The 12,324-nt window shown below is 39.8% G+C and overlaps 1 protein-coding gene across 1 annotated transcript; it reads right to left on the bottom strand.

Moving 5' to 3' along the window:
* Positions 1–1,480: 1,480 nt before the first annotated feature.
* On the bottom strand, positions 1,481–10,330 carry LOC141583386 (tripartite motif-containing protein 43-like). The gene is made up of 7 exons (XM_074392566.1): positions 10,313–10,330; positions 7,943–8,354; positions 7,259–7,354; positions 4,920–5,150; positions 3,901–3,923; positions 3,272–3,369; positions 1,481–2,158 (listed from the first exon to the last, which is right to left on the bottom strand). The coding sequence occupies exons 2-7, from the start codon at positions 8,348–8,350 to the stop codon at positions 1,665–1,667; spliced, it is 1,350 nt and encodes a 449-aa protein (XP_074248667.1). The 5' UTR covers positions 8,351–8,354; positions 10,313–10,330; the 3' UTR covers positions 1,481–1,664.
* Between the last annotated feature and the right edge of the window lie 1,994 nt (positions 10,331–12,324).

Below are 12,324 nucleotides of genomic sequence, written 5' to 3'. Positions count from 1 at the left end.
AAGGCCTACATTAATAGTTTCCAGCCACTTAGAGACATCAGAGGGGTTCCTGCCAAGGGTGCACTGACCTTTTTCATCTCACTGTCCTAGAGTTAGTGGGTCTGTCTCTGGTCATCTTGAAGGAGATGGATCATCCTTCACTCCCTCTACTTCAGTATCTTGTGCATCTTCCTCAATGGTTTTGCCATGTTGTTTTCATAATGATTGTCCAGTTGATACTAAATCTTGAAAAAAAATTCCAAAAGAATATTTAATTCTTTTTTGGTCTCAGTTGTCAATTGCCCTTTTACACGAATCTGGGGCAGATCTAAGGGGCTTCTTAGAGCTCATGTTTTATAGGACCACAGTCTCTGGATGTAGATCCTCAATGTCCACTTCTTAAAGATACATTCCATCCCACATTCTCTTCCTATGATGTAACTTCAAGACTGCTACTGTTGAATGTTCTAGTCCCTTTACTTTGTGTAGTGTTGTGACTATAGCTGATGTTTTACTCTAGCATAATAACACTTCTCCTGACTCTGTGGGAATCTTCACTGTGGAACGGTAACTACCATGCTGTGAGCAAGCCCAAGTGGCTACATGAAGAGGCCCTTTGAATATATTCGAGGTAACAGCCCCAACTGAGGAACCCCAGACATCAGTCAGGATCATCTGCTAGACTGGGAGTGGAACATCTGTTGCCATTATTTAATTGGTGATCATGAAAATGACCATGTGGTAGGTAGACAGACTCAATTGACTCACTAGAATCTGGGTTTTTATCAGAACTGGGTTTTGCTTGTTTTGTCTTGTTTTCTTTTTTCCTGACACTAATGTGTTCCCACTGTAACATAAGGTGATGATGATGTCTCAGGTCTAGGTTATCAGTGAGAATTCACAATCTGTGTGAATTTTAAGTATAAACACATTTTAAAGCAGACAGTCTGCTCCTCTGTCTATTTTCCCCTGGGTGATGCTGTTTGCTTTTTTAAACAGCTACAGAAGTCAATGTGGGTTAAACCTTTTGGGTTCTAGCTCAGGCATTGCTGGCAAGTTCTCAGAGAAGCAATGCTCCTCAGGCTGCACCATTTAGCCCATGTCTGCAGATGGCTGTTCTATCTAGGTTTTTGTAAGTTCACTCTGATGTTCACACAGTGATAAAAAACACTTAATAATGCATTTCTCAGAATGTGTTTTTGTCACCATAGGACACATGCCTGTTAAATCCTCATTTTTGCCCAAAGATTCAGTGACAATTTAGGTGTAAAATAAATGTTCCCCCTAAAGTGATGAGGTGCAGACTTTATTGTATCAATAGGAGGGAGCTCCCACACTTGCAAATGCATTGTACAAAATCCTGTCTGTCCATGATGTGCAAATTATGTTCCTGCCTGAGATCATTCAGCTGGAATCACACACCCACGTATTTCCAGAATTCCATCCAATAAATTCACAAAGCAGTTGAAAATCACAATATACACTTTAGGTAATGGGCCATTAGAGATTATTTTAATTGTAGAAAAGCATACAAAAATATTTTGCATTTTACATATTTTTTATTTAACTGTAATAAAGTGACACTAAAACAGAATAAAAGCCCGAACAGTATGGTTCCTTTGCTTGAACAGTGAAGGACTCCCTTGTACATGCAGTTCCCAAACAGTCAGCTTTCTTTATCTTAATCATCTGTGGCCAGTGTAAAAGAAAGGCCTGACAGGGAAATTTAAGGAGCCAGCCGGGTAACGCCATATGAGGGAATTCTTGGCTACATTCAAAAAACTCAGACTTCCACTTTCAAAATCCAGAAACACACCAACCCGGCCCAGAGGTTTCTCTACATAGTGAGCAAGCATTGGAGAGCTGGTCAAGAGACGGAAATGATGATTCACCTTCACACATAAAAGAAGAAATATGTCCACAGATGTAATCATGGTGCCATTATTCCTTATCTGGGAGTCCTTACAGACACCCAGAGCCCAGTCCCAAGAGTCGTCCACATCCAGCTCCCAATAGTGTTTCCCAGAGGAGAAGCCCTGGGCTCCCCATGCAGCAAAATAGTCAGGTCTGTCAGAATTCACAGATCCACCTTCCCGTTCAGGTCTAAACATCCAACTTCTCACATCCTCAAACAGGCTGATATTGTGATTGCTTACTTCATAATTGAAGGAAATTTCCACTGTAGAAAAAAGAGAATGTTCCAGTGAAAAGCAGCTTATACATTCTTAGGTTCAGATAAGAAAGAGACTCTCACTAGAAACCACAGGTCAAGATTAAAAGGCAACTTTTGTCTGGAAAAATGTTGGAATCAGACGGTGTTAGGATACCTGCATAAGTACATGGCTAAACTACAAGGACCACAATTTCTATAAACTCAAAAATATAAGGGGAGGATTGTCATGCCTAAGTCTAGTCAGCTACTTCTTATAACAACGGAAAAACTGGAAGCTCTTGCACTGCATCCAAGTCCATGGCAATAAAATATATGTGCATTTCCTCTTCCCTGTCAGGGACGAGCAGGAGGCTGGGGACAGGAGACGAGGTGGGGAGCCATTCTTACACCTAAATAAATTATCACTTTGCCAGAAATATGATCTGCCACTTAAGTAAGCAAATTCATACTTAAAGAGAAAATCTGAATCCATCTTCTGGAAAGTGCAGATTCCTTGCAGGAATTATTTGACTTTCATGCTGGATTTCAGCACAGACTTCTTTTACCTGCCTGATTGATCATGATCTGTCCTGGAGTTCTATCTAAGGGCTCATCAACCACCAAATCACTTTCCTATTGTTTGCAGATTCTCAGATTTGCATTGCTATTTAAGTTACTCATAGGGGGTGTTTTGGTTGATTAAAATGCACATGATTAAAATTACAAATGCTATGAAACTTACAAATGCACCTGAAATTTACTTAAAAAAAAAAAAAAAAACACTGTCACCAAATCACAATCATTAACAGCACTTAATTTGAAGTTGAAATGTCCTGAATTAACTCAGTTCTGTATACCTCATGTAATACTTGTATACATGAAATTTTGTCAGAGAATGTTTCTAAGTCCTAAGGAGCCATTCTGCATGTTTTATGTTTTTCTAAGTAATATGTTATATGGCTGATTCTTATTACATTTTACCAGCTTTTAGTCTGTCTGATGATAGTGAAACTATAAATATAAAGACTTATTCACAAACTAGTTTCTTCCAGATGAAATATCATTACACTAGGAAAACTGCCCATAGAAACCATACTTGAAGACATTACATATTGATCCCAGCAAGACGGCGACACTCACCTCGGAAGCGGTTGAGCCTGTGCACCAGTCCAGTGATGGGCCCTGCAGTTAACTCTGGATTCACAGGCTGGGGCATGTGCAGCAGCACGGACTCGCTCCTGCAAGGAAGCAGGTGCAGTTGGTTAACCTTTCTGGTGTCTGTGTTTAAGAAATAGATTCCAACAGGAAATCCTTCATTCAAACGCACTTCTGATATTGTCATGTAACTCCACAATCCTAGGATGGGTTTATGGCTCTCTTAGGGAATCTTTCTAAGGATTCACTCCATTTCTAACCTACTACCACTGAAAGATAATTGCCTCTCTCTCTATCTGCCACCAAATAGTTTGTTTCTAATTATGATTCTGAATCTTAAAATTAGGCAACTATATCCTAGTAACTTCTGCACTGAACTCTTCAAAACATTACCCCCTGAGTCACTTGGGAAAGTAAGAAAAGATTAAAATCTGATACAGGGCATAAGAAAACATATTCAACATAACACACGAACACCTGAGTACACACACATACACACACAATCACACTGACACATTATGTTAACAAATTATGTTTTCACTTTGTTGAAAACAGCTTGATGTTTTTCATAGCACACCTTGTGCTTCGGCCTGCAATGATGACCAAAAACATACCTTGCCATGATGTCTCCCAAATCCTGTAAAGAGAGAGAGAAAAAAGATACTTCTTTAGAAAGTTGTTATTCTGGCTGGGTGTAGTGGCTCATATCTGTATTTCCAACGCTTTGGGAGGCCAAGGTGAATGGATCACCTGAGGACAGGAGATCCTGACTAGCCTGGCCAACATGGCAAAACCTCATCTCTGATAAAAATAAAAAAAAAAAATTAACTGGGTGTCATGGTGCATGCCTGTAGTCCCAGCTACTGGGGAGGGTGTGGCAGGAGAATTGCTTGAACACAGGAGGTAGAAGTTGCAGTGAGTTGAGATTAGGCCACTGCACTCAGACTGGGTGACAGAACAACACTCTGTCTCAAAAGAAGGAAGCAAATGAACACACAAGTTGTTAGATTCTACCTGTCTAGTCTTTAGGTTTTGAAAACTTTCGAAGTACTACATACTATCACTGCAGGTCTTTTAAAATGTATTCTCATTTCTCACATTAATACCAGTAAGACCAATTGACAGAATCTGTTTCTGATAAATTCAGGACCCTGGATCTGAGTGAGAGAGAAAGGTTGAGTAGTGACTGTGCATTGCTGCAGCTGTCTACAATGTGGTCTTTTTCAGGGCTAGTTCCTGAGGGGTAATGTGGCTCAAGTCAAGGGCATTTCAAACCTAGGACTGCCCGAAAAAAGGAAGAAGGAAATGTTAGTTTCTTCATAATTTCTATGTATCATCCAACATAGACAAAAATATTATTTTCACATGAATGTTTTCTCTTCCAGAGTTTTAATGAAATGAACTGGAGAAGAAAGCTTGAGGTGGAAAATGTTCTGTGGAAATCTATCTGCACAGCTCCCTAAAGCTTTGTTTCTATGATTAGGTTAGGAGTTGTAGTTTATCTCTATAACTAGGTGGGAATGTCTATCACCATCAATGCAGGAGATGAAGTATGTCTTTGGTACCCAATGAAAAGCAAAGATGTAAATGTCAGCTAATATGAAGTGTCTCAAGGGACATCCTCAGTTCTTACCTGGAGCAGCTCCACATCTGGTTTATGACACATTTCCATTAGTTCCCGATACATTTCTTTCAAGTGCTGCTTCTTTTGATGCATGTTGATGCAACTTCTCTGGAGTTGTGAAAATATCTCTTGGTGTTCCTTGCACAGTCTCTCTAAATGTTGTTTTTCTTCCTCATGGATAACTGGATGCAGCTTCATATACTCAACCCTGATCATCTGTGCACGAAGAAGTGCATAGGCCTGGAGAGACATGGATTTTGTAGGTTACATACCCAGGTCGACTTCCACCTCACAGAACCCACTAATTCATCCTGACCTTTCCTTCATTTAATTTTCATTCTTTACAAACACTAGGATAAGTTAAAAAGATCTTCCTTAGGGGAGACCAGGATGGTTGAAAGGAAGCTTCTCTGGAGTGCAGCTCCCACTGAGTGAGACACAGAACCAGAGCGATATCCACAGTCCACCCATCTGACAAAGGGCTAATACCCAGAATCTACAAAGAACTAAAACAGATTTACAGGAAAAAAACCAACAAACCCATCCAACAGTGGGCAAAGGATATGAACAGATACATTTCAAAAGGAGATATATGTGAGGCCAAGAAACATGAAAAATGCTCATCATCACTGGGCATTAGAGAAATGCAAACCAAAACCACATTGAGATACCACCTCACATCAGTTAGAATGGCGATCATTAAAAAATCAGGAGACAACAGATGCTGGAGAGGATGTGGAGAAATAGGAATGCTTTTACACTGTTGATGGGAGTGTAAATTAGTTCAACCATTGTGGAAGACAGTGTGGCAATTCCTCAAGGATCTAGAAATAGAAATTCCACTTGACCCAGCAATCTCATTACTCGGTGTATACCTAAAGGACTAGAAATCATTCTATTATAAAGACACATGCACACATGTGTTCATTGCAGCCCTGTGTACAATAGCAAAGACCTGAAACCAACCCAAATGCCCATTGATGATAGAATGGACAAAGAAAATGTAGCACATATACACCATGGAATACTATGCAGCTATAAGAAATGATGAGTTTGTGTCCTTTGTTGGGACATGGATGAACCTGGAAACCATCATTCTCAAAAAACTGACACAAGAACAGAAAATCAAACACCACATGTTCTCACTCATAGGTGGATGTTGAACAATGAGAACATGTGGACACAGAGATGGGAGCATCACACACTGAGGTCCATTGTGGGTGCTGAGGGGAATAGTGGGAGGGAAGGTAGGAGGGATAACGTGGGGAGAAATGTCAGTTATAGGTGATGGGGGGATGGGGGCAACAAACCACCTTGCCATGAATGTACCTATGCAACAATCTTCCATGACCTGCACATGTACCCCAGAAACTAAAAAAAGACCTTCCTTCAAAATGTTTATAATTCATCAATTCTTGAACACCTGCATAAAAGCCCTTTAGATTTAAATGTTTAAATATATGTCCTCTCAAATCTGAAATACCACTAGAAAACAAGTAAAATTTATCATTGATTGTTAAATCATCATCAACAATATATATATTTGTTACTCAATTAGTCTGTAGTCTCAAATCTTTGTCCTTCACAGCCTAAACAGTCATTCTTAGTAAATGTTGTCAGTATATTATAATCAGGGTCAGAAGCCATCACACAAAAAAGATCTCAATAAACATTGTAGCCCCCATCTCTGAAACTGACCATCTCTGCTCTGTCTCCTCCCTTCTTCTGTCTAAAGCTACAGTCTCACCTCACCATTCTAAGAACATGAATCCCCATTCCATTGTGTTTCTCCTCCCAATATTGACAAACTGTTCTCTCACTCCCCTCGTCATTTTCGTTTCTTCTCCTCAGCTTTTCATCATGTTACATTTTCTCCTACTCAAACAGGCATCATGGTCTGGGTCCTTTGCTATCAGATTTCACTAGCACAGGCATAGTTCTTAAATTACTGTTTCCACCCACTTTTTTCCCTAGGAGCAACATCATATTTACTGCTAAATGCCTTTATTTCTCATTTACATATTATTTAATCAGTATTACATAATTCATCTCATACAGAAATCTCTGCCTGAAATACTGATTAATTTTAAGCACACACTGGCCTCTCAGAATTTACATATATATATATATTTATATATGTAAATATACATATATATATTTACTTATCTGAAAAACATTTCCAGAACACCTGAACAATTGTTATGTTGAACAGTCAGGTTGTTTTCCAGGCTATAAATAAACATATGACAAAATCTGGCATATAAGAATTTCAACTCAAGTTGCTAATATAAATGTTCCCGGCATGCCTGTCTCAAACATGTCCTGAAGACACATGATCTCATACTTACACTCCAGAGGATGCTTGTTTCTACCTCCTCACTTAGATTTCTCTGATTTTCTTGAATTTTTTCCCATATAATCCTCATTTGCTTTAAGAGCTTCTCCTGCAAAAGAATTATGAGGGTGAGCAACAGAAAATCAAATACCATAGATTCCATACTCTGAGTGAGATACGCAGGCAAGGGTTAAAATGTATGAACAGACTAGAGAGAGGAAAATAAACCAAGTTTTTTCACTGCTCATCCTCAGTATTTTCAAATCTGAGGTTTCAGATGTATAACAGTTTAGGGAACTGGTGAGTGAAGATTTCTTGTAACCTAGGTAATGATCAGTGAAACACCCTTCCACTATGCTGGCCGCCTGCTTTTGTCATTTGTCCAGTAAGATTAAATACATTTCCAAAATGTATTTTCTTTGTTCTTGTAGTTTTGGTAGCTTTTCGATGCCTTTAGTGTTATACTGTAGAGTCAAAGTAATAGTGACATTCACTTAATCACCCTCTTTTTGGGTGCAGGCTTTGTGAAGGCAGGTATAGTTGCATATTGAATTCAAAATTTCATCATTGGTACCTCCAAAAGCACCTGGCACTCAGTAAAGGATGGAGTGATCACCACAATGGTTCTCATCTCCCTTCTCATCTCTTTAACTCCTCCACCCTCCAGCCTGCAGGTGATCCCAGCACTGTGTCTTACCCGGTGTTCTTCAGCTGCCCCTTCAATGGGACAGTGTTTGTGAGCCCCGTGCTCCTGAGAGTTAGAGCACAGCGAGCAGAGCAGACTCTTGTCTGTGGCACAGAACATCTTTGTTTCCCTATGGGTCCCACATACTTGTGTCTCAGAGCTCAGGAATTGCCAGACACTGGCTTTCCTGGCAATCGTCACTAAATTCTTCAGAAAAATGTTAGTTTTGAAATCCTTTTGATGTGATGGCTCCCTGCACGTAGGGCAGTTGGCAGGACTTTGGGCTTCTTCCCAGGAAAGGCAGAGGCAGGGTCTACAGAAGCTGTGCCCACAGCCTATGGTGACAGGGTCTACCAGGTAGTTCAGGCAGATGACACAGGTGAGTTCCTTCTGGAAGGCCTGTGGGAAGTCTGAGTCCATTTTCCTGGGGGAAGAAAACCACAAGAATTTAATCTTCTGCCCTGGAGAGGCAAAGATCCAAGCAAAGTCTCAATCAGGTTGTGATCAAATAACATCTTGTTTTTTTTTCTAGAGAAGAGTTGGCTTTCATTTGCAATGACAGAGATAGGACAAATAGAAAACTGAGGCACTAAGAGCCATCAACCTCTGCAGAAAAATGTGATTGTTCTCCAGTCAACGCACAACCAGCTTTCCAAACCCAACTCTTTTGCACAGAAGAATGTCAGTTTTTTGAGGTGTTAGTGTCCACCAAGTTGCTTGGGCTTCTAGGATTTAATCAAGCTATCAACTCATGGGGTAGTTACACTCTAAATTGCCAGGGACTGGTTTGGAGAAGGGATGCTAACTAAGCTCTTCTACTCTCATCGTTTGATTTAACTGTAACAAGGATCCCTCAGAGTTGTCCAGAGGGCCCCTGCTTGAAAATAAAGCAGAGGTCATTCTTTGTCCAAAATCAGGCAAAGCTAGCCTTTACACTCCAAGGCAAAACAAACCAAGGTAAAGGCACTTCTCCAAGATAGAACAAACAATCATCATTTTTTAGGCTGCTGTGTTCATTCAATCAACAAAAACTTTGTGGCATGTTTACTATTCCTGGACTGTCTGTTAGTTTGGGGATATATTGATAAAATATAGAAGGGTTAACAGAGGATAGAAATGTTTTCTAAGCCCTTTGGAAGCATTGTCATTACTCTTTCACACAGTCAGAAAAATACTCAGTATCATGCAATAATAAAAGGCACTAGACAGTAAGGTGGTGTTTTAAATGGAAGGGTGGGGGGAAGAAAACGTAGGCCAGGCAAGGTAGCTCAAACTTGTAATCCTAGCATTTTGGGAGACCAAGTCAGGCAGATTTTTTGAGCTCAGGAGTTCTAGACTGGGCGACATGATGGCAAAGTGTCTAGATCAGCCTGTCTCTAAAAACACACACACACAGCCGGGCCTGGTGGTTTATGCCTGTAATCCAAGCACTTTGGAGGCCAAGGCAGGTGGATCACTTGAGGTCGGGAGTTCAAGACCAGCCTGACCAACATGGTGAAACCCCATCTTTAAACACACACACACACACACACACACACACACTATATAGATTATATATGTAAAGCCCAACATGGTGGTCCATGCCTGTAGTCCCATCTACTTTGGGGGATGAGGCTGAAGAATTGCTTGAGGTATTAAGTAGAGCCAGTAGTGAGGATTATTTCCACCACTGCACTCTAGGCTGTGTGTCCCTGTCTAAAACAAAGAAAGAGACAAAGAAAGGAAAAATCTAAAATCCTGGTTTCTACACAGTATAAATACAGAAACCCTCTATTTCTGATATTTCTGCATAGTTGCCCGTGAGACTTTCCTACATGGATAGCCATTTCTGGCTTTCTTCCACAGAGGAACTGAGGTTTCTGAAGAGACTTTTACCGTGTTTTAGAAAAAAATGTTTGCCCAAATCATTCAAAGCACTCTACCTATGTACAGGCATACATTGCAACATAGGCACATTTTCCCTAGTAGAGTAGAATATAACACATTTTTACACATAGATTACAACACTCCTAACCCATTTACAGAGTCTTCAGAGATTAAAGAATTACTAGATATTTGGAAACTACTGCAAAATGATTATAATCTATAAAACAACTAAAAAATACATTAAGTAAAAAATTAATCATAACATTAATTTGAGGATCATGCAGCAAGACAGATGACAAAAATGTTTAATTTGTAAATAGGTTAAATGGAGCTTGTAAACCTATGGGTTATGTTTAAAATAATTTAAAAAAAGAAATGGAGCTGTTTTTAAAACTCAGAAAATGACATCATTTCATCTAAAAAAAAAAATCTAAGTTTGCAGATAAAGTCCCCAAATTTTGTTTGTTTTGGTTTGTAACCTAATAGCAGCTCCTACTCTGGAAAGTGTACACTTACCTCAGAAATAGATCTACGTTCTCACCTAAAGTTTGCTGTCCAAAAAGATGAAGTCAGCTCAGGGATCAGGGTCTCACGACGCAGTGGCGGTAGCTTTTGGAAGTCTCCAAGGCCAGTTGCAAAGCCACTCTGTGGGTGCTGGAGAAGCATGAGCTTGGCTCCTGCGGTGTCCTTTTATACATCTCTGAAGACCACTCCCCTTTCCTCTAATTGGATTTCAGAGGGCGTAGGTGGGTGTTAACACAGTTGATTAAGTTTCTTCAAAACAAAAGGTTTTTTTTTTTTTTTTTTTTTTTTCTTAACGACGTTTCGCTGTGTCGCCCAGGCTGGAGTGCCGCGAAGCTATCGCAGTTCACTGAAACCTCCGCCTCTGAAGTTCAAGCAATTCTCCTGCCTCGGCCTCCCAAGTAGCTGGGATTACAGGTGCCCGCTGCCAGGCCTGGCTAACTTTTTTTTTGCATTTTTAGTAGGAGGGGGTTTCATTATGTTGGCTAGATTTATCTGGAATTCCTGACCTCAAGTGATCTGCCTGCCTTGGACTACAAAAGTGCTGGAATTGCAGCCTGAGCCACAGCCCCCAGCTATTCACTTTTATGGTAATGTAAGAATTTAATCTAGGGCTACTCCTGGCCTCCCCACTCCAGAAGGAATATTTCTCCTTCTCCTTGTGCTGCAGATGAAGCCTTCCAAGGGCCTCTCAGCAGCCGTGGGACATATGATTCCCTCCTTTATTACCTGGCACTGCTCAACCCAGCTCAAGGGGTATAGGGAGAAAGTCTAGAAAGCTCTAGCCAGGTGCAGTGGCAGGCACCTGTAGTCCCAGCTACTATGGAGGCTGAGGCGGAAGAATCGCTTGTGCCTGGGAGGCGGAGGTCGCAGGGAGCCGAGATCATGCCACTGCAATGATATAGTGAGATTCTGTCTCCAAAACACATAAATCAATAAATAAATATAAAAAAATTGATGATTAGGAATACAATATACTAAGATATTTATGACAAAATATAAAGTAAGCAGAAAGCATATAAAATTGTAAATAGAATTTGGTTACTTTAACAAATATAGAAAAAATTAAAGGGATTTAATCAATTAGTATAATAATTGTGTTATCTTTAGGGAAATATTGGGAGAATTGTTTCCTTATTGTTTATAATTCTTTCCAATTTTTTTTGTGGGTAAGAAGTCAATAATGAGAATAACACTTTCAGTAGATTTCAAACACGGTGTATTCCATGAAGCTGATTTTCTAACTTGAAAAGAAAAATGATGATGTCCCTCCTTGACAAAATGCCTCATCATTAGAAACATGGTTTGTTTAGGACACATAGCTTTTTCTTCCTTATTTCTATATTTGTTTCATTTTCTCCAAATAATAGTAAAGATCTAGTTTGTGTCTCTATTTGATGTTTACAATTCCTGAAACAACTGAGCAGTGCATTGCACATAATAATTTCTCACTAAGTAAATTAAGCTGAATGTTGAATTTCCATCCAAACCTTTGAAACCAAAGGAAGAACTGTGTCTTCATCCTTCTTTTCTTGTATTATTTCTTTCCCCTGTAACAAAGGATACAGCGTGTTAACACAAGATACAGAGAAAGAGAATGTGTGTGTGTGTGTGTTTATATGTGTACATGCTTTACATATGGTAACCACATCAATTTTTGTATTTGTAGCAATGCCTTGTAATTTTGATTCAGAAGCCCATAGCATTTTATTAAAATTATGTTTCATTTGATTGTCTCATCTGTTTATGGGAGCTGCTAACAGGGATTCTGTGTTTCATTTACCATATACTATTACAAAATGTGAGTTTTGTGCTCAATCAATCTTCCTACCTCAGGCTCCAAAATCACTAGGACTAGTCACGTGCTACAATGCTCAGCTAATATTTGTACTTTTATTTGTCGAGATAGGGTGTCCCTATGTTGCCCAGGATTGTCTCCAACTGCTGACCTCAAGCAGTCCTCCCACCTCAGCCTCCCAAATTTATGAGATTAAAAGCATGAGCCA

This window comes from Saimiri boliviensis (genome assembly GCF_048565385.1).
Source record: "Saimiri boliviensis isolate mSaiBol1 chromosome 19 unlocalized genomic scaffold, mSaiBol1.pri SUPER_19_unloc_5, whole genome shotgun sequence".
Lineage (NCBI taxonomy): Eukaryota > Metazoa > Chordata > Mammalia > Primates > Cebidae > Saimiri > Saimiri boliviensis.
The sequence above is the reverse complement of the archived record's forward strand: the minus strand, read 5'-3'. Positions and strand labels throughout refer to the sequence as shown.